Source organism: Nannobrachium achirus (genome assembly GCF_963921795.1).
Source record: "Nannobrachium achirus genome assembly, chromosome: 12".
Taxonomy (NCBI): Eukaryota; Metazoa; Chordata; class Actinopteri; order Myctophiformes; family Myctophidae; genus Nannobrachium; species Nannobrachium achirus.
This window is the reverse complement of record NC_137832.1, coordinates 14,696,336-14,720,166: the sequence shown is the minus strand read 5'-3', so window position 1 is coordinate 14,720,166 and position 23,831 is coordinate 14,696,336. Positions and strand designations below refer to the sequence as shown.

Genomic DNA, 23,831 nt, shown 5'->3' with positions numbered 1-23,831 from the left:
GGCAGCCATGATGGTTTTTGTCATTGCTGTGCGACAATCCTAGATCCGTCGCTGCCGGGTAAGGGTGGGTGGGAGCAGTGTTGATTTCGTCGACTAAAACTATGACGAAAAATGTGTGTCGACTATGTTTTTTTCACTGACGAAAACTAAATAAAAACTAAATAAAAACTAAGCTGTGATGACTAAAACTAAGACTAAATATATTGACAATTTCGTCAACAAAATAAAAACTAGACTAAAACGTTAGGGAGGGACTAGTGGAGAAGAGAGTAATTTTATATTTGGTTGCTCTCAGGTTTTGTATGCTGAAAATAGCAGATCTACAAGCTCACAACGCGTCGCGCTGCGACGCGTTGTGAGCTTGTAGATCAGCTATTTTCAGCACGCAACCAAGTGTAAAATCAGTCATTATGATGCCATCAAGGCCTGCCAAAATACATTTTTGTTGACTAAATCAACTGTAGTGTAAAAAAACATCACAAGGATGCAGCTGGGACGTATCATCAGTGATGTAGCCTGGGGTCGATGGGTGTTTCGGGTCTCGCAACATCATACACCCTCGCCCAGGTGACCCAGCCGGGGTTGATCAAGTCCCGACTTACGTCCCAGTAGCTATCCACGATCAGTCCTATTAGGGAAAGACAGGGTCACTCAATGTGCAGCACCGGAACTACTCTGCCGGGACTGGGGGTACCATTCTGGCGCGTGGAAGAACTAGGCTCCATGGGTTGACTCCTGGCCGGGCTCCTCCTACGTCTGGGGGGAGCCCGGCCAGGAGTCAACCCATAGAGCCTAGTAGATTTAGTCAACAAAAAATCTTGTGATATTTAGTCGACTAAAATTAGACTAAAACTAAAACTTTTCAGGTGACTAAATTATGACTAAAACTAAATGAGATTTTATTCAAAAGACTATGACTAAAACTAAATGAGATTTTATTCAAAAGACTGACTAAAAATAAATCAAAATGTGCTGTCAAAAACAACACTGGGTGGGAGCCATGTGGGTGGTGACTAGCTCTGGTCCAGAGACGCTCTGACAGGCGGCTGACTCTAAGGTGCCGGCTACACGGAGCTGGATATCTCTGAAGCTAGACATTTTTTTTTTGCGGTTGGGGCTTGCAGCCACACGAAGCTTAATGGGATGGGGCACTGTGAATGGTAAAAGGGGAGGGGGATGATTATATGATGTCATTTAATCACTGCTTTTGGATCGGCACGTTTGACCCACAAGGTGTCAGCCTCCAGGAAGAAATCCAAAATACAAAGGGAATACATAATTGCTCATAACAACCACACCAGGGGGTCTAATGAAGTACTGTCAACCTCATAGAACAGTGTTTCTCAACCACTGTGCCTGGGGACCTTTGGTGTGCCCCTGAGAAGGGTCAAGTGTGCCCCGTGAAACTGCTTGAAAGCCTGTATTGTATTTATCATTTTAAAAATGATTTAAACTAGTGAAAACAGCCGATCTACAAGCACACAACGCCTCGCACCGCGAGGCGTTGTGTGCTTGTAGATCTGCTTTTGTGCAACAGCCTAGTATGATGAAGCAGGGTTTCTTCCCGACAGTGACGATATTTACACCCCAGTATTATGTTGGTGTGCCCATGGATTCTTGGGACATGAAAAGTGTGCCCATGCAGAAAAAAAGGTTGAGAAGCACTGTCATAGACACATGAAAACCAGAAAAAGAACAAAACTATGGCACCGCCACTTTAACTTTACATTTGACTTGATTTTTACTTTGAGTTTAATAATGATGAAAGTGATTGTCTTGTGTCTTGAAGGCAATAATCAACAGCACCATCAGTCCCAACATGACATTCACCAAGACGTCACAGAAGTTCGGCCAGTGGGCCGACAGCAGAGCGAACACCGTTTACGGACTGGGCTTCTCTACAGAGCATCACCTAGCGAAGGTACGCTCACGCACGCACGCACGCACGCACGCACACGCACGCACGCTACAGATGGGACGATATTAAAATGTCATATCGCGATTATTGTGACCAAAGAAATCACGATTTACGATATTATCGCGACAATCTAAATCCATTATCCTGGGGCACTGCGACAGGTTGTGAGCTTATAGAGCTGCTATTTTTTTGGAGAGAGATTTGGTAGAGAGTGGAAAAAAAAGACGTATGTATATTATAAGTACCTTTTACAAATTATAGAGGGTTTAAGTGGTACCGGATATGCAGCTCAGCAAATGACGGAGGTCGACATCGCGATAAATTAAATCTCCACGATATGATTATCGTGAGTGTTTTGTATCACAATAAATGAAAATAACGCTTATCGTACCATCCATAACTCACGCACGCACACAAATACGTGCGCACGCACCCCAGCAGGTGTTTTGTCCAGGCAGCCTTTCAGCATGGCAGCCGGATGATTTGAAAGCCATTTAGTGTGCATCAGACACATTAACAAAGGATTGGCTTTCCAATCTGCTGTAACAGTTACACTCCTGGTACTGTTAGACTAAAAGCCACTGCACTCTGTCCTGTATCGACGTCAACTAATATTGAGTTACTGTACTTACTGTAAGTCCATTCATGGCAGACCCGCGGGTTCCAGGCAGAGCTGTTGATGTCACTCCTGCGGCCGCTCAAAGAAGACCAGAGATGTGCTTTAAACAACCCATTTAGGCCTGGGATTATTGAATGCTTTAACTATTGAAAAAATAGCAGATCTACAAGCTCAAAGCGCGGCACAGAGTGCCGCGCTGCGAGCTTGTAGGTCTGCTATTTTTGAAAAAGTCGTGAAAATGTGTGCAAATCTTTGAATATTGTATTTTTAAAGCGAACGTTTGTAACTCAAATTCTGCTTCTGGGTGGTCCCTGGAACTAAATGTTTTGAGATGGGGGGTCCGTGGCCAAATACATATACTTTTGGGGGTCCTTCACATGAAAAGGTTAGGGTTAGGGTTAGGGTTAGGGTTAGGGTTAGTAGTCTCTCGAGAACAGACTAACTGAGCTCCAGTTAAGTGACTCACTTTTCTTTGACGATGACTCGCAAGATTGCTGACATACAGTAGAAACATAGGTTTTTTTTTAAAAACCTTAGAAGGATTCAAAAGACACTTATAGAATCAGGTCAAAATTGGGTCAAAATTCAAACGTTCACTATTTTTCAAAAATAGCGGATCTACAAGCTCGCAGCGCGGCACTCGGTGCCGCGCTGTGAGCTTGTATCTGCTATTTTTTAATAGTACTGCCTATGACTAGTTTGACGAGTTATATAAGTGTGTCCACTCTGCCTATGACTAGTATGACGAGTTTTGAACAAAAAAGAATTTTTTTTTGGGACCCCATCAAATCTAGTAAGCATGATTTCAATCGCGATTTTGCATGTTCAACCCCCATACAACCCCATCTTTCAAACAGGGCGGCCATTTTTGTTTACATAACATGTAAAACATAATGGCTATTATCTCAAGAATGCCTGAACGGATTTCCAATCTGATTTTTTTGTTTGAAAGCTGTGAACAAACTGCACAAACATGGTGCATGATCTGTGCATGGGCGTGCATGCTCTGTGCACTATAAATTACATTGAAGTCTATGGAGGCTTCTGGTGGGGAGCCCTGATGGGAGGCCATTCAAAATGGCAGTAAATGAGTTAAAGCATAAAATAATAATACACAATATAGTGTACCCGTCCTGAATGGGTTTTAATACAGCGGCTCTCAGCCTCTCCTGGACCGGGGCCCACGTGGAAAATCTTGAAAATGTTTTCTGCCCTTCGCTGCCCAGCAGACCACCCATCAGACCACCCGACCCGTGTTAACTCATTTCTAGGGCTGTCTCAATTAGTACATAATCGTCTAATCGCAATTTCTTGACATAACTGCGATTATTTTTCCTAATCGTCATAATCGTTTCCATGTTGATAAATGTTCATATATTTTTTTTAAAGTAAAATATAGTGGACATGGCAGATCTACAAGCTCACAACGCGTCGCATCGCGACGCGTTGTGAGCTTGTAGATTGGCTATTTCCACTATCAATGTTCTTTTCTAAGTATAACGTTGTCAAATATGTCAGTAATTTCTTTGCATATTTAGGTTATGTGTCATATCTACCATGTGTAACTTCAAAGCCTACAAGCCAAACAGTAATGTAATTGTCAACGACAAAAACACAATTAGATCGTATTAATATCGCCCTTCTGTACTGTTCGAGCGATCCTCGGTTGCTAGGAGACTAATGCATGCCAAGATAACCCGAAAGTGTTCCCCATAGGGTTCAATTCTTCTTCTGCAGAATAAAGAGCTTTCCTCTGGTTCTGGCTTTCCACAGTGCCATGTGCTCCCATCCACACACTGTGCAACAACAACAGGATGGAAAAAAGTTGTTGGGTCGAATCCGATACTTCCGTGATCGTGGAGGGCATTGGTCAATTTCTCAGTGGTTTTGTCAACTATGAAGGTTAAATAACAAATTGAGCTCCCATGCGGGCAAAATGTTTGACAGCCGCTGAAAGTTTGTGTCTCATTCACTTACTATACACTATACTATAATGAAAAAAAAAAAGACCCCCCAAAAATCTGCTTTAAGTAGCATGTGAAAAGTGATGACTCAACACTAAACTATAGTTTTGTCAGGCTGTTTTTATCCCAAGGAATGTTTTTTGTTGTGTGCAAAACAAATGCTGGCACACAGTGTACTCAGCAACCAAGCACAGAGCACACGCTCCCGCGTGTGCGCGATCGCCGTCGGAAAACACTAAAAACGCTGGCAGTAAACCGTTGGATCAATTCAAAATAGCTGGCTCGGATTGGGTTAAGTGGTCAGATGGGTGGGCCGTGTGCATTTTCAGAGCATGTTTAACCTATACGTCATTATATCTTTCAATCCGGGACAGCATCTGTGCCAAAAAAACAAGTTTGTTTGTTAAGTTCTGGAAGGAAATAGGCCTACTCCATCCATATGGGAAGACGCATCTGGGAGCCGCGGATGCGTCTTCCCATATGGATGGAGTACGAACTGGAAGAACGCAGACAAACACAAACAAAAACAAAAATGTTAAAAATCGTAGCATTTAGAAGGCGGGGATGGATATACTCAAGTGGATGGAACAATGGTACTAACATGCAGTGTTCCTATTTATCTATATCTCAATGAAAACACATGTCTCTGTGTTTTGATGAAAGAAAGAAGTAGTATCCTCCTGGCCCACAGGCTGAGAACCACTGCTTTAGTACACCGAAACACACTTTATAATGCACTTCAGTATAGGAGCCTTTAAGAGATCAATGTTGAATAAATCACAGTGTCTTCATGTGGAGACTTTTCGGTTCTGCGTGAAACCAACTGGTTCTACACAGAACAGAAGTAGCATGTAGAAATACTGTGTGTGTGCGTGCGTGCGTGCATGTGTGTGTGTGCGCGTGTGCAGGCCAGTGGGCTGAGTTCCATCACTGAAATAGCCTGAGATCACCTTTAGTCAGACCCAGAGCCTCATGTACATCGAAAAAGTTTGCGGCCCGCGGGGGGCTACTGTCAGGCCCACACCAACCCCAGTAATAATGGTGGTATAAGAGCAGCAACAACACTAGTATATCGTCGTTGTTAGGTGGAAACCTTGTATGTCCATATTTGTACGTTCTTTCGCAAAGTAAAGCCCTGCTTCATCATTCAAGGCCGTCTCACAAAAGTAGTGAAAACAGCAGATCTACAAGCACACAACGCCTCGCGGTGCGAGGCGTTGTGTGCTTGTAGATCGGCTGTTTTCACTAGTTTAAATCATTTTTAAAATGATAAATGCAAAGCGAACCGTTTTGGACATACAAGATTTTCACCCGACAACGACGATATCTGAACTGTCGCTGGAGTAGCGGGAACGCCGCCGCCGCCCCCTGCAATGTTGTGCCCCTCGGCTTATACTCTAGACATAATATGGCCCTTCGGGAAAACAAATTGGGGAACCCTGTTCTAAGAGGTTAACAAACTCAGGATCTGTAGACATCAAATGACTGGACACACATGCACGCACGCCACGCGCGCACACACACACACACACACACACACACACACACACACACACACACACACACACACACACACACACACACACACACACGGGATGGGACGATACGCGATATTATCGTTTATCGCGATAAAAAAAAACACTCGTGGCGCGAAGATTACATTTATCGTGAAATCGTCCTCCGTCATGCACTGGGATCAATTCACCTTTTATTTGCCGAGCTGCATATCTGGTACCACTTAAAACACTCTATTGGTAAAACTTATAATATTTTTTTCACTCTCTACCAAATCTCAACGCGTCGCATAGTGAGCTTGTAGATCTGTGTGTGTGTGTGTGTGTGTGTGTGTGTGTGTGTGTGTGTGTGTGTGTGTGTGTGTGTGTGTGTGTGTGTGTGTGTGTGTGTGTGTGTGTGTTGTGTGTGTCTGTGTCTGTGTCTGTGTCTGTGTGTGGCAACCTGTGTACCTACAGTACTATCATAGCAGAATAACACCATGGTTGTGCATTGTTTGGTCATTGTATTGATTCCGTTGTGTTGTCTATGTTGTATGTGTCCAGTTTGCAGAGAAGTTTTCAGAGTACAAGGAGGCAGCTCGGTTGGCCAAGGAGAAAAGCCAAGAGAAGATGGAGTTGGCTACGTCTCCTTCTCAGGTACAATGACACTGTCCTTACCTACAGTACAGTAACACAGTGATTCTCAACCTTTTCAGGCCGCGACCCCCAAAAGAATCATCATTCAATCATCATATTTTAACTGGGGACCCCCCACCATGACGAGCTCTAAGAGTTGAAGAATTACATTTTGTATGCATTTTTTGATCTATTGTGAAAATAGCCGTGCTCACAACGCCTCACAACAAGTGGCGTTGTGAATGGCTATTTTCATAATTTCTATCTCTAATATTTTACAGTTTGGCCAATGTTTAATATGTCATTTTAGAGGTACTAAAAATTCCTTAGAGTTTCTTCACCATGCATTTAAAAAGAATTTAATAACATTGTTTGTGTCCCAAAAACGTTTTTCAAAAGGTTTGAGGCTAAGTTACCACCCCTGAATACAGAGCCCCTGTCATTACTGCCTGGCTTTCAGAGCATTTTCAGCTGCAATACCACCTTGTCCTGAGTGGGAGGACTGCGCTATTGAGCCAGTTTTGGCCCCACACTGCTCCCCACCTCCTTCTCAGGCCTGCCCTGCCCACCCCTCTCCAACCCCCACTCAGCATAGCAGTAACAGCAGGTCTCAGAACGGGCTGTCTGATTTTAGGTCCCTTTTGTGATGTCACAATCTGACCTAAATCAGACAGTCCGTTCTGAGACCTGCTTACATAGATCTGCCCATAAACTGAGAAAGACACAATGGTCAGAAATAGAACTTTGTGAGGATAGAACGTGCTGGTGGGACACCCAAAAAATACACAAAAATTGGAAAAATGAAAATTCATGGTGTAGTCCCTTTAAATTGTCACTTTAGAAATGTGCTTATACCCTCTATAGTACAAACCAACATAAAGTTTAAGTGTATAGAGTCTATATACTTAAACTTTATGTTGGTTTGTTGTTGAGTGAGAATACAATGTTGCACATTAAGTTAATCATCTGGGGACCCCCTAAAATAATTTGTGGACCCCCCCCTTGGGGGCCTCGACCCACAGGCTGAGAACCACTGCAGTAGCACAACTATTGAACTGAGTCTGACACGAAAGGCAGCTTGCTCACTGCCTGAGCAACTTGAAGATGAATGTGACTGAGGCCTAAAGGCCAAACTGCAGCCTTGTCATGTCCGCTTCCGTGATCATTCTAGATTTTATGGCAACTTGTACTTTATGCGCAGACAATTACAATGACACATTTGCTCAAAATGAGTGATTATGGGAGATTCGTCTCTACCCGCTGTGTTATTCTGTGTGATAATAAAGGAATTAAAATCAGATTTGAAATTGAAGTAATATTTGGTTTAATAATAATAATAATAATAATAGCTTTAACTTTTGTTTGTTTGTTATCAATTCCTTTTTTATTTTATTCACAGAATACAGAATGCAAATATGACATTTAATAGCTTGAATTGATATTGCGACTTCATGAACCCAATGATGCCTTACATCAAAAACAATGATTAACCAACAAACGAACAACACAACAAACAACTATTTGCCATAAGCCTGACAGAGTAGGTGTCTGTTCAAGGCAGCCAGTTTTGGAGCATGGCAATTCTCCATTGGGACAGAGTTCCACAGGTTGATTGATTGATTTTATTTGAAGCACCCAGCACCTTATATTTATAGCATATCGTCGTTGTCGAGTGGAAACCTTGTATGTCCAGAACCGTTCGTTTTGTATTTATCATCTATAAAATGTACTAAACTAGTGAAAACAGCAGATCTACAAGCACACGTTTTGTGCTTGTAGATCGGCTGTTTTCACTAGTTTTGTACGACAGTCTTGTATGATGAAGCAGGGCAAAAGACGTACACATTTGAAACTTGGAGATACAAGGTTTCTGACCGACAGTGACGATATCTTAGTGATTATGTTTGCGAGGAAAACGTTGAGATAATAGCCATTTTGGGTAGAACTGACTGAAAATACTTCATGTTTAAAATGATAATAAATATTTTTTCAAGTGTCCAAACAAATTCCAAATATTATCAAATTATCTCCCGGCACCCCTGGACTGCCGTCGCGGCACCCCAGGGTGCCCCGTCACCCACTTTGAAAACCCCTGCCGTAAGGTTCGCTTGCTTGTCCTCGGGACAGAGAGGAGGTCCAAAGTCTGTGGACTCGGTCCTTAGGTTCCGTGACAGAAAAGGCCTGAAAGGTACGGTGACGGGTTTCCATTCCGACACGTCCCCATCATAGACTGTAAAAGAATATGGACAGTGGAAAGCCACTGGTTTCTATGCTGCACAAATTAAGCTTTTTTGGCCGTTGTATGGGCAATGATGGGCATCATTGTAGAAATCAACGTTCATTGGTAGAAATTGTACCATCTCTAATGCAATTGGCTGCCAATTGGCTGCCAACGGTCACATGCAACCAATGTGCAATGTGTCTGAGTGCCGATATGTAACCGAAAGGTACTGTGCACGGAGCCAGAGTGTTTTGACATTTGTAGGTGAGAAGGAGGAGTTTGTAATAGATGCAGAACGTAACAGGAAGCCAGTGCAGTCGTTCATGGGTAGGTGTGATGATGTGCTGCCAAGGCTTGGTGCAGGCGAGAACTCTGTCAGCTGAATTTTGGACATACTGGCAGGCACGTGCACACATAGACATCAAAGGGGGCTTGAGCCCCTGCCCTTTTACCTGTCTCTAAAAAGTGCCCTCTCCAGACCATGAATTGCAGTTTCTTTTTCACTATGGTGAAAGAAACGCAGATGCCCCTCTTTCCATGCCATACCTGAAGGCAGCATTCAAGAGAATTACCTTGTCCAAACTCTCGCTGAATGAATTTCCCTCACTGTGTAGTCCAGTATTGCCTTTTTTTAAGCTTAATATGTCGTATCACACACCGAAAATAGCTGACCCCCAAGCTCACAACTGCTGCGACGCGTTGTGAGCTTGGAGGTCGGCTATTTTCGATATTTTCACCAACCCTGCCTCTCTATTCTCTGCACGTCCTGGAGCCTATCAGGTACATGCCAAACAGGCCTCCGTTGCAATAGTCCAGACGGGAGGCACAAAAGCGTGAATGATGGTCTCTCAGCCACAGAGTTGGAGAATGAGGGACCAATGCAAGATATAGTTAACTTCAGTCAGGGACATGCTGGGCCCCTGATTCAGCCCGGGAAAAAGAGTTGTAGAGGCCCTCATTGCGCACTATAGAGAGAGATCTCTCTCTATAGCGCTGCTGCTACTTTGCCATTTCAGATCATGACTAGTGACAAGCCAGTGGGCCAATTACATGAGTTATATTTCGTCATTGTCGGGTGGAAACCGTTTGTTTTGTATTTATCATTTTAAAAATGATTTAAACTAGTGTAAACAGCCGATCTACAAGCACACAACGCCTCGCACCGCGAGGCGCTGTGCTTGTAGATCTGCTGTTTTCACTACTTTTGTGCGACGGCCTTGTATGATGAAGCAGGGCTTTGCTCTGCGAAAAAAAATTGAAACTTGGAGATACAAGGTTTCTGCCCGACAGTGACGATCTACTTTGTTGGCCGCCCAACCCCCAACATGGAACGAAGGCCGACATTTTATTTTTGATTTTTTCCTAATGGCCGGCCTGGACCGGACGTTCGGGAGTTGTCCCGCTTTTCCCAATGGCCAGCACGTCCCTGTCTTCAGTTGTCTGGAAGAAGGTCATTAGGTCATGCCATGTATTGATTGCAGCCTGTGTTGCTCTTGGATGCTTGTGCGTCTGCACACACAAGTATAATCACACATATTATACTTGCAGCGTCGGCAGACCTTCGCGGCTATGCAGGTGCATACAATGGTGTTGCTTAGCAAACATGTAAGCTAACACGACACATCAGTTATTTTTGGCAAGCAACCCCCTTGCGGCCTTGGGCTATGGAGAATAAGTTAAGTGAACGACAGGCTTCCGAGACAGGAAGCAAACATTTCTACAGCTATTGCACAAACACAACTATTTTATTTTATTTAGTACATGATCAATCAACCCTTAGTGGTAAACATTAGTCACAGTTACCTTGGCTTAAACAGAGATTATTATTATTTATTGTTTTAATACATCAACGCAGGGCCGGATCTAGCCTTTAGCACTAGGTGGGGCAGGAAGAAATGACAGGGGGGTCACCTCCCTCCGAAAACAAAAATGGGGGTACAAACCCCCTAAAACACCCGAAATGCATAGAAAACTAAGCATTTTGGCAGGTCTTACACCTATCTATCTCTCTCTCTAATATCTTATCAGTTTATATATCCATCTACCTAGTTGTAGCATAACATTAAAAATAGTTTAATATTTTTTTGACATTTTAGATTTTCGCATACGATCATGTTTGGTGGGGCAGACAGGGCATTTAGGGGGGCATTGCCCCCCCTTGCCTATGCCTAGATCCGGCCCTGCATCAACGTCAAAAGCATGAGATTGCCAATTGCCCTGCCAGAGTTGGCCAATGTCATGAGGAGCTGACTTAGGCTAAAATATCATTTTCCTCCAAAGAATTGCCATTAGTTTAGTAAGCCATTTACCATGAGAGGAAGTGGGTTGTTGGCTGATTTACCACTGTTTCAGGGTTGTGGCACGAGGCGAAGCTGACGATACATGAGCTGCTGGTCTCAGAGAGATTCTCCAAATCTCTTCTTTAACCCATTTAGGCCTAGGATTATTGAATGCTTTAACCAGTGAAAAATAGCAGATATACAAGATCACAGCGCGGCACCGTGTGCCGCGCTGCAAGCTTGTATATCTGCTATTTTTGAAAAAGTCGTGAAAATGTGTGCAAATCTTTGAATATATGTATTTTCAAAGCGAACGTTTGTAACTCAAATTTTGCTTCTGGGTGGTCCCTGGAACTAGATATTTTGAAATGGGGGTCCGTGTGGCCAAATACATATCATTTTGGGGGTCCTTCACATGAAAAGGTTTGAGAACCACTGACATAGCAGTCTCTCAAGAACAGACTAACTGAGCTCCAGTTAAGTGAAAAGGACCTTTTCTTTGACGATGGCTGGCCAGATTGCTGACATAAAAAACATAGGTTTTTCAAAAAACCTTAGAAGGATTCAAAAGACACTTATAGAATCGGGTCAAAATTCTAATTTTCACGATTTTTCAAAAATAGCAGATCTACAAGCTCGCAGCGCGGCACTCGGTGCCGCGCTGTGAGCTTGTATATCTGCTATTTTTTAATAGTTAAAGCATAAAATAATAATACGCCATAATGTGTACCCGTACTGAATGGGTTTAATCTACAAGCCATGCAGTTAACAACAGACTTCAGTGTTTTGGTCTGTTCATTACCCAGCCTCCCACTACAGTACAGTCTACACTGTGGTCCATGTTGGTGCTGTTTAAGAAGCAACCCAGCTAGAATTTACATGTTACAGCACTGTGCCTTGGCACCTCACTATCAGGGGATATTTTTATAGAACCAACTGGACACTGTCTCACTTGTCACATGCGTTATATATACGCTTGCGCGCGTGTGTGTGTGTGTGTGTGTGTGTGTGTGTGTGTGTGTGTGTGTGCAGTATACAGTATGTACCAGGAAACAAGTAAACAGTCAACACACAAGCTTAAGTTATTTTTTATATCATCTATTTTTAACCTCCATTCCACATAATGTAAATGTGTTTTTGACGACTTCTCTAAACACTATTAAATATTTGTTTTTATTTGCGAGTGTCTTCCCCGGCACTCGCGCCTAAAATGACGTAACTAGGCACGGGAAAGAAATGTACCGGAAATGTATTTATTCATGTATTTTACAGTTAATAAATAGTGTGCTTTCTAAAATATCCTCGGGAAGTGGACGCTGTAGCATTAATTTTTCAGCTATACCGACGCGAACCCGGGGCACTCGGTTCGTAAAACCATATCCTTAATCACTCGGCCAGCAAACCACAAATGCTAGGGCATTCAGTATGTATTAGTAGGAGAGAAAAAGACTAGCATGCGTTGTTGCTTCTTGCGTTTCTGTTGCTCACACGGTGACATGGACACTACATCATTTCGGCTGCATATGAACGTTTGATAAAAGGCAAAACGCAACGGCGATATCCCGGGACCTCGCCGTTTTCTCTACAGAGCGTTGCCGTATGTATGGGGCCTGAGCGGTCCCCAAAATAACACATTTGGGGAATTGATTACATGAAACAGGCACCTAGGCATGCAGTCTCAAATGTCTCTTTTTCTTCTTTTTTTTCTTCAACTTTCGACTCCCTGATGGGAGTCGACTTACAGTATGTAATCAAGTCGATGAATCGATTTGTCAATTTTTTGGTTAATGCACTACACCCTACGGCTAATCTTCTTATTTTCTCCCCACTTCCGGTCCCTTAGGGATGAATGGACACAGCATCCTTGTTGAGCTGTATTGTGGCTGAGTTCTGAGTCTTAATAGCACCGTTTTGTGTGACTGGTAAATGATTTGTCTCTGGTATAATTCTGTTGCTTCTATGGGATATAAAGATACGTTTTCATCGGTTAATTGTGTGATTTCCCAGAGCCATTTTAACGGTCTACATATGTATAGGCAATCTGGAAGGCTTCGCTAAAGCAGGCGTTTATTTTAGTGCCTCCACCAAGAGATTATCACTTATCAGTGCAGGAGAATGTTAACACTTGCTAGATAACACTCTCTTCCTTGCTGCCTCCCTCTCTCTCTTTCTCTCTCTCTCTCTCTCTGTGTCACTCTGACTCACACACCTGCATACAAACACATGTTCTCTCCCTCTCTTTGCCAGAGTGACCTTCTTTTTTTTTTAAACATAAGTTTTATTCGCAGTTCGTCACATGCACAGAAAATGTACAGGTTCAACATTGTTACAACAGTTTAAGTATCACATTTTATTCCATGTTAAATGTTCGTGGTGTCATGTTGTTGGGTTTTATATTCAGTCCATTTCTCCCATTTCTCAAGGAACAGTTCTTCTTGTATCCTGAGTTTGTGTGTAAATATCTCCATCACATATATTTCCTCCACAATGCACAGACACTGCGCACAAGTTGGAGGGTCACTTTTATACCACAATCTTGTCATTGCTTTTTTTCTGGCTGGCTGCCAGCTGCAGCACCTTGACCAGATACATGTCGTCTCCATGTGTGTTTTCCTGCGTCAAGTTTCCTAGATATAGTACCACACTTGTCTTTGGTATTTCATATTTCAATATCTCCTTTATTACTGACCACAGCCAGAGCAATCTGGCTAGCCATCGTCAAAGAAAAGGTCCTTTTGTCCTTTAACTGGAGCTCAGTTAGTCTGTTCTTGAGAGACTACAGCCAGAGTGACCGTCTTGTTTGTGAGTTTATTAGAACAGTGGTTCTCAAACTTTTTGGGCTTCAGTACCCCCTTTTCTTGATTGCTGAATCCAAGTACCCCCTTTAATCCAGTGGTTCTCAAAGTGGATTCCATGGACTGTGTGGGCTCCTTTAGGGGGGTCTTACCATACACGTCTGTAACTCTAACAGTGTACAAATGGAACCAAATGAACCCGTATTTAACACTGGCCCTTTTAGAAATGTCAGCCCCTGCCTCTCTAATGTTCTCTGCACGTCCCTGGTTGTTCCACGCAGGAGTCTCCAGGAGAACTCTCCTCGCCACTGACTCCTGTGACCCCGCCCACTATGGAGAACATCAACGGCACAGACGAGATGTGTGACATCACACCTACTCTTGAGACCAGGCCGGAACCCACACAGAACGCCCTCGCCTTCACGCACAGGTAAGACACACGCACGCGCGCACACAAACACACACACACGCACGCACGCACGCACGCACGCACGCACGCACGCACGCACGCACGCACGCACACGCACACGCACACACACACACACACACACACACTCCTTGCATGGTTTCCTCCTCCATTGGGGGGGTTGTTGCGACCGCCCCTCTTCTAGCGCCAACATGAGGTTGCTTTTTGACCTGACGGTAGCTTATCTTAGGGAGTCTTACTGGTGAATGTGTGCGTGAATGGGTTTGATTGATTGATTGATTGATTGATTGATTGATTGATTGAAGAGTTTATTAGCAGTTTGCAATAGGAAAAAGTACAGTTTCATGACAGCACAAATCACTGGTAGAAGGTCAACTAAAAGGAGCTCCTAGAAAGCCTTACGGCTTATTTACACAGGAACCACACTTTATGTGTCTCATATAACATTGAAAGACAGACGGATAGAACATAGTACTTTATCTAGGATAACATCAATTTCAAAAGCAGAAAAAGCATAACATCAAATACAAAAGCAGAAAAGGGGGGGGGGGGAGGGGAGTGGGAGCATGGTGGCTTAGTCTATTTAGAAGTCACGGGTAGCAGCCGCCTGAAGGTGACGTTTCATACCAATTTTGAAGGAGGCTAGGGATTTGCTCTCCTTCAAGGCTTGCGGAAGGGCGTTCCACACGTTGGTGGTATAGCAGGAGAATGAATTAGAGCCTTGTTTAGTGTTCAATCTACGTAATGTGAAGTACATTGTAAAGCGCTTTGGAGCGCTTTTTTTTACCTTCGGTAGCTCGCTCTGTTTTTTGCCCTCTTCTTTTATCACTCAAAATGTACATCATTCTGTGCTCGTTGGAAGTCAAACACTGGATTTATGCCCACTTTCTTCTCATATCTTTCCTTCTTCCAGGGGCCAGTTTAAGACCTGTCGGGTCTTCTCTTTCTGATAGGCTTTCATTAATGCTGCCCTGACTTCTGCCAACACCACAACTCTGTCTCGCTCTCAGCCGAGGTTGTCACAACAAACAGCTTGTCGCAAAATACAGTAAAAAGCCTGCTTACAGGTCACTGACAGAGAGAGTGTTCTTAACCCAGTCTGGCATTCAATAATGCCTTGCTCTACTAACTGCAACTCTACTCTCTTAACGAAGACGTTCTATATTCTGTAGCTTGATAAGTGAACGTATATGAAACCATCGGTTGGGACATTTTGTTTGTGGATTCTATAAAAAAAAGAAGAAAAAAAAACATAGAACCATATACATTGTTCCGTATGGAACCATGTTCTGTAAATTAGGAAGATTAATTGATTTTTAACCGAAATCTGATTTTTTTTTGTTTGGAAGAAGAAGAAGAAAAAAAAAAGAAAATCGTCAAATCGATTTAAACTTTAATCAGGGTAATTCTGGTACAGCTCTCGCTATTTATAGCACAAACAGTCCACAGTCCGGTCCTCCTAAAACACAACAAGGTTCTGCAATATAATAAGCCTGAGTCTGACACCAAATTAATGTAATTTCTCTCTGATGTGCACTTCCTTTGATTTGCACAGCGCACATAGACATATCTATGTCAAATCACGTTTGTTCGATTTTTTTTATGAAAACAACATTTTTGAAACAATGTATAAATCGAAAATCGATTTTTCTGAGAAATAAATCAGGATTTTATTTTTAGGCCAAATCGAACAGCCCTACTGTAAATGGGACAATATTGAGCCATTGTAAAGGTATGAGGGGTTGGATAACAAAAAATATATAGACTCGTACAAAAATATCCCCTCGTCACTGGGGTCGGTTGGCTCTGTACACTTTTCTATCCATATACACCAAATCTCTTTACCAAAAATAGCCGATCTGCAAGCTTACAACGTGTCTCAACATGACACATATAGTGAGCTGTAGCTATTTTCAGCGGATGCGATCAAGCCTGGTTTATACATAGCTGTGCACTGCGCACCGGTGTCACTCGCAACTAAGTATAGTATTTACTAAGTATAGTATTTACCAGTGATGGGCAAGCTACTTGGAAAATATATAGTTACCTAAGCTACAAGTTACACTCGATTAAATATAGCTAAAGCTATAGCTACAGCAAAGCTATCCCCAAAGAAATGTAGTTACCTAAGCTACAAGCTATGGCAAAAGTAGCTAGCCAAATCGACACTACTGTTTTCTTCTTTTTTTGGTATTAAAATGCCCAAAGTCCTTAAATTGTCACTTCACTGTCATCTGGGGATCCCCAAGATGACAACCGTCATTTCCCAACCGTGATGGGCAAGCTACAGTATTTGGAAAACGTAGTAAGCTACATTACTACTTACACTACAAGCTATCCCCAGAGAAATGTAGCTAATTTCCGTTAAGCTACTTAGAAATGTGGTTAAGCTATGTAGCTTAGCTACTTGTAGCTAGCTACTGCCCATCACTGGTATTTACTTAGTTTGGGGTGTTGCTGGCTATCAACCGTTGGGCAGTAGGTGTGTGCTACTGGTGTCGTTGAGGGACTTGGGGCCAAAATGTAATCTTAATGTGTTATAACGTGTGTGTTATAAACAATATCAGAACCATGCAAAAATAAATCCTTGTCAAAGTTGCTTTAAGGACCATACATGAAGGGCTGTGTTTTTATTTTGATTGTCTTAAGTACCAGCTCTTATGCCTTAACTTATAGGGCTGTCCATACTGTCTCTGACCGCCGAACATTTCGTCGGACCTTTCCGATGAAAGGTTCGGTGGTCGGAGACAGTATGGACAGGCCTGTAAATTAAAGCATAGGAGCTGGAACTTAAAGGGGAAGACCACCCATTTTCAATATTGAACTATGTCATTAATATACCTTAGAGGAGTTGTGTGGAAATAAAAAAAAGTTCCCCCTCTTCTGTGTTACCTAGAACTGGAGGATTGATTTTGGGGTTTGTATTGCAAATTACAACTTGATAACATCACACATTGTACTTTACAATACAAACCCCAAAATCAATCCTCCAGTTCTAGGCAACACAGAAGGGGGGGAACTTTTTTTTTTATTTCCACACAACTCCTCTAAGGTATATTAATGACATAGTTAAATATTGAAAATGGGTGGTATTCCCCTTTAAGATAATCAAAATAGTGTCCTTCGTGTTCTATCAAGCCTTTTTTTTTTGGTTCCACATGAAACCTTGTTTTATGCGAGTGTACCTCCGGTAAATGATGGCTATCAGATGGGGACCAGAAACACTGAGAAACAGGATTTTGCCTGGAAGGTTTTTTGGAATGACGTTCTGTGACGTTCATGCTGATAAATACAGTTCACTTGACAAGGACCATGCAGTAAAAACAGATGCCAGACTGACTGCCAGTTGCTTCTCAGGAATGAAAAGACTTTTGCAGGGTTAATTTCGTTGTGCTGCTGATGGACCTATTCTTTTCATGTTTTTTTCTTTCTTACAGTGCACTAATACTGTAGTTTTTTTTTACTAGGGGTGTAACGATATAGTAACTGAATTGAAAAATCCATTTTAATTTGCAATGATCTACTACAGGGGTCTTCAACAGGGGGTCCGGGACCCCTAGGGGGTCCTCAGAGTTACTACAGGGGGTCCTTCAAATCTTTGTTTGATAGAAACTTTTTTATCATTTTTTTATATTAACCACTTGAACAACTTTAGACGAAAATAGCCGCGCTGCGAGGAGTTGTGAGCTTGTGGATCGGCTATTTTCGGCAAAGAGGTTTGGTGCAGAGGGGAAAAAGAGCAGACTAAGTACAGGGTGAAAGGTCAAGTTTATTAAGTATTGACGGTTCATGTGGTTACATATCTGATAACACAAATTGAGATGAATCCAAAATACACTGATGATTGTGCTGTCAAACGCTGAAACTACAGTATATGGAATCTGGGGGTCCCTGCTTCATCTCTCTCTCAGCTAAGGGGTCCTTGGCCTGAAAACGTTGAAGACCTCTGATCTATATTGATATGCAAAAGCAAAATATCGTACCGTTTGGGCTTTGTATCATATCGTTTTAAAATGCAGATAATTGGTATCGGTCTAATTACTTTTCCATTCCATATAGCTACTCTTGGTCTATCGATACATGTGTGTAATCTCTGTGTTCATGTCAAGGTGCGGGTTTGTCCATATGTGTTGAAATATAATGACCATGTATTTGCTAGAGAATCACAGCGTTTACTTATTTATATCCATAATAATAGATTTTTCACACGTTTCACACAGATTTGATTTCTTTGCTAAATATACTCTATCGATTTTAAATCATTGAATCGTATCGTATCGCCATGAATATGAAATGCCTACTCATCCCACGAGGGAAATTCAGATATCGCAGCCCAACCCAGCTGCTTTTTTTCTTCAGCTTAACCCAGCTGAACGCAGTGATGCTCACAAGGAGCGCGGGGGAGAGGGGAGCAGTGATAGCTGGAGCAGGGGATCGTACCTGCGACCTCTGGGGCCTCCGGAGTCCTAGGTATGGACACTAACCACTCAGCCATCACTGCTCTAAATGGATGAATGAATGAATGAATGCCATGAATGAACCAATATCATCCATGTATCGTATCGTCAACCATGTATCGTGATGCATATTGTATCGCTATTAAAATGTACTGATATTTCCTGTTGAGATTGGCAGATTTCACCTAGGGTTTTTCCTCTCACTCACCTCACTTTGTCTGCTGACCTCACTCAGCAACGAAATAAAAAGAAAATAAACACAAATAAAAATAAAACAATTCACAGGAGGCAAGCAGTGATCACCCCATGATGTATATGCACTGCAATGTAGTTTCAAATGCACCGCTTTTTTTTAGAGTAAAAAAGAAAAAAGACCTGTGTATCGTTACACCCCTGGTATTTTCTTTTTCACTTTTTTTTTTTTACAGTGCACTAATTGGTCTTTACTAAAGAGTTTTAAGCCATGTGTATTTAATCTTGCTTGCTCCTGATTGTGTGTATTGTGTATCATGTGATGTATTATCAGGGTGACTACACTACATTACCCAGCATGCAACACCTGGTCATTTTAAGGGTATATTGGTGCACGCACATTTTGATTTGGCACCTACCTTGTTTTTTTGTTGTTGTTTTTTGTATAGTAAGTAATACAATCTCACCAAATTTCATTTTCAGATTTGATCATATATTTTTATTTTTTTAAATGTAAATGAATGGTTTAGTTGCATCCAACATATACTATTGTATAGTAAAATAGCCATTTATCACAGTTCACACCACCGGCTGATGTTACATTTTAACTTTGAGTATAGAAGAGAGGGTGCATTCTCTCTCTCACTCTCTCACTCCCTCTCTCTCTCTCTCCCTCTCTCCCTCACACACACACACACACACACACACACACACACACACACACACACACACACACACACACACACACACACACACACAGACACACAGACACACAGACACACACAGTGAACTCGGGTGGGAATCGAAGTTCTGCACGCAAAACATATTTCATGTTTCCCGGGGCATTCCATCGGGTCGCAGCCAACCCTATACCGAACCGAACGCCCCGTACCGAAACGATTCGGTGCCAACGCGTGTACAGTTACATTCTTAGTTTCTTAGAACGCGTACTTTGCATTCCTGCCGCCCATGCGTCTTTATATATACACACGCAGCACCTGATTATAGTGTTTGATTTGTGACCACTGAGAATTGATGTTGCATGTCGAACGGTGGCGATGTCAAACAGGTGTTTGTAAGCAGGGACGTGCTGGGCCCCTGATTCAGCCCGGGAAAAAGAGTTGAAGAGGCCCTCATTGCACGCTATAGAGAGAGATCTCTCTCTGTAGCGCTGCTGCTGCTACTTTGCCATTTCAGTTCATGACAAGTGACGAGCCAGTGGGCGGAAACCTTGTATGTCCAAAACCGTTTGTTTTGTATTTATCATTTTAAAAATGATTTAAACTAGTGAAAACAGCCGATCTACAAGCACACAACGCCTCGCACCGCGAGGCGTTGTGTGCTTGTAGATCGGCTGTTTTCACTACTTTTGTGCGACGGCCTTGTATGATGAAGCCGGGCTTTGCTTTCCGAAAAAAATTACAAATTTCAAACTTGGAGATACGAGGTTTTCTGCCCGACAGTGACGATTTACTTTGTTGGCCGCCCAGCCCCCAAAATGGAACGAAGGCCGACATTTTATTTTAATTTTTTTCCTAATGGCCGGCTTGGACCGGCCGGGAATGAACCGGCCATTCGGGAGTTGTCCCGCTTTTCCCAATGGCCAGCACGGCCCTGTTTGTAGAGAGGTCAGAGTGCGGCGTGAAAATGTTTCTGGGACTCCTGTGTGACGAGGAGGTGAGCGCCGTTTAGAGGATAGCTCGTCGGCCCAAAAGGTTGATTCAGCGTTTTATGTAACACTTATATAAGATCCTGGAGTTAGTGGTTAGTGGGAGGCGGAGAGAGAGAGGGGAGGGAGAGAGGGAGAGAGAGAGAGAGAGAGGGGGGGGGGGGGGATAGAGGGGGAGAGAAAGAAGCTGTGCATGAGTCACTTACACCCTCAACGTGAACTTAGAAACACACACGGAAGCAGGGGCGTCACAAGGGGGTAGGAAAGTGGGACTGAGTTACTAGGGCCCAAGGTGGTGGTGGAGGGGCCTTCATTATTTTATACTTTAGCTATTGAAAAATAGCAGATATACAAGCTCAAGTCGTGAAAATGTAGTGCAAATCTTTGAATGTATGTATTTGTATAAGGCGAACATTTGTAACTCAAATTTTGCTTCTGGGGGGGGGGGTCCCTGGAACTCAATATTTTGAGATGGGGTTCCGTGGCCAAATACATACCATTTTGGGGGTCCTTCACATGAAAAGGTTTGAGCTCCACTGACATCGAAACATAGGGTTTTTCAAAAAAACATGGAAGGATTTGAAATATTCAAAGATTTTCATGATTTTTCAAAAATAGCTGTGAGCTTGTATATCTGCTATTTTTCAATAGTTAAAGCACAGGGGCCCCACAGTGAATCCTTGTGCCCAGGGGCACAGAATTTGGTGCGACACCCCTGCATGGAAGCCACCCACACACACACACACGCACAAGCACACACATGCACAAACGCATACACACACACAAACGCACGTACACTTATTGGGGGATGGATGCACATGAAAAGTACGGACGGTGGATTTTAAATAAATAACATAACTTTCTATTTTATTCTATACTAACGTAACTGTATGACCTTCTACCACTTCTTACTAATTAAAGATGTCAATCAATCACTTTCATGTATCATCGTCTGTTTTTGGCGATTGCTGCATTACATGGGATGTAACGTCGCACCACGAGGCGTTGTGTGCTTGTAGATCTGCTGTTTTCACTAGTCCTGTGCGACAGCCTTATGGGATGAAGCAGGGCTTTACCTTACAAAAAAACGTTCAAATGTGAAACTTGGAGATACGAGGTTTCTGCCCGACAGTGACGATATACATAATAGGCTATACAGTGTGTGTGTGTGTGTGTGTGTGTGTGTGTGTGTGTGTGTGTGTGTGTGTGTGAGAGAGAGGGAAATCTATATGTATACTGTATCGGATACATACAGTATTTATAGTAGGTATAGCCTATGTTACTGTAGCCTATACAGTATACCGTATACAGGTATCCAATTCAAATGGGTAAAGTCAGTGAGGGCTTGGGCCCCGCCCAAGTCAGTATTGATGCAGGCTTTGGCAAAGGAATTAATTACCCACAGTTCATTGTGTTACCGGGGGAATCCTCCAAATGTCAATCATTTAAGTATGCAAATTATTCATGAAACTCTAACAACGAAACAGGACTGCATGTGCATTTCTTTTGGTCAAAGTTGATCCCATTAATTAATAGTCCTTTAACCCTATAAGTGCCTATCCCGAACAAGTTCGGCCTTATTTCAATCCAATACAATATTTTATTTGCTATTTTACTTACCCCGAGCTGCTTGGAGCAACGTGGGTGGTCCTTGCTCGTCCAGCGCTAGCCAACGAGAGACGCTAGATGGTCCGACGATTTATTCCATTGAAAATGGTTTAAAATAAAGTTTAGAGCCCCCCAAAAAAAACTCAATATATACTGTTGGCGGCGCGACGTATTCCAGGGTGCCTATCCCGAACTAGTTCGGGATATTTAATAAAATTAATTATTTAATCGGAGGCCTCAACGAAGCCCCGGTCTAAACGTCCATCCATGGTCCAGGCCAACACTCGGCCATACACGGGCCGTAGTCGCGCTAACGGCTGCATCGCGCCGCCCACTCCAATAATAAATCACATCTTTAGACAGGATTTTCTCCGGATTGTGTTCCCAGACCCAAAGAAAAAGTTTTTTGCGACTGAAATAGCTTTAGATCGGGCTTCTAAATGGGTTAGCATTTTGGCTACGTGTCAGCTAGCTTCCTCCTCTCGTCACCCATAGCATTGGCGGGAGTGAAATCCCAAGGCACTTGGGACAGTGTCGACGGAAGCTAGAGCGAAGGTCTATAGAGACATTTCTGGCACTCTAGCGCCCCTTGTGGCCGGCGGCACTGTATGAGTTAAAAGACCAGGAAGCAGCCGCCGCACACACTGTAGCCCAGGGGTTTTCAAAGTGGGTGACGGGGCACCCTGGGGTGCCGTGACGGCAGTCCAGGGGTGCCGCGAGTTAATTTCATTTTGGATTTAATTGGACACTTGAAAAAATATTTAGTATCATTTTAAACTTGAAGTACACAGTTATTTTCAGTCATTTCTAACCAAAATGGCTATTATCTCAATGTTTTCCTCACAACATAATCACTAAAACATCATCACTGTCGGGCAGAAACCTTGTATCGCCAAGTTTCAAAGCCTTGCTTCATCATACAAGACTGTCGCACAAAACTAGTGAAAACAGCCGATCTACAAGCACATGCCGCATCGCGATGCGAGGCGTTGTGTGCTTGTAGATCTTCTGTTTTCACTAGTTTAGTACATTTTATAGATGATGAATACAAAACGAACGGTTTTGGACATACAAGGTTTCCACCCGACAACGACGATACGCTCTAAATATAAGGTGCTGGGAGTGAAAATTATAATGTAGGGGTGCCTCGGATTAAAACAATATTCATGGGGTGCCCTGAGACCTCACGATGCGAGGCGTTGTGTGCTTGTAGATCTGCTGTTTTCACTAGTTTAGTACATTTTATAGATGAAAAATACAAGGTTTCCACCCGACAACGACGATATGCTTTAAATATAAGGTGCTGATACAAAAAAAGTTTGGGAACCCCTGCTCTATACACAGGCATATTGGTATATATTATATGGGTATATTTATTATGCTCTGCCACATGGTGACCTGTTTGAAGGCTGTTCCAATATACTGTATATATATATATATATCTGCTGTCAGAGAACTCCCACTAGCAGGCTGCTGGTGTGTCAATTAATGCAGCGAGCGTGGGCGCTGAGGGGGTCGTCTCTCTGTGGCATTAAGACATGAAAACCGGGAAC

General features: G+C 42.9%; 2 protein-coding genes across 2 annotated transcripts in view; both read left to right on the top strand.

Annotated features, from left to right (window-relative positions):
• gstt1a (glutathione S-transferase theta 1a) overlaps positions 1-23,831 on the top strand; it is a 308,697-nt gene that overhangs the window by 202,176 nt on the left and 82,690 nt on the right. The gene's annotated exons all lie outside the window — the stretch shown is intronic.
• Positions 1-23,831, top strand: part of LOC308295417 (homer protein homolog 1-like) — a gene marked incomplete at both ends in the record, with an annotated part of 39,292 nt that overhangs the window by 2,088 nt on the left and 13,373 nt on the right. The window contains 3 exons of the mRNA XM_080738471.1: positions 1,790-1,921; positions 6,559-6,651; positions 14,207-14,355. Coding sequence (XP_080594597.1) covers positions 1,790-1,921; positions 6,559-6,651; positions 14,207-14,355 — 374 coding nt within the window. The remainder of the gene's footprint in view (positions 1-1,789; positions 1,922-6,558; positions 6,652-14,206; positions 14,356-23,831) is intronic.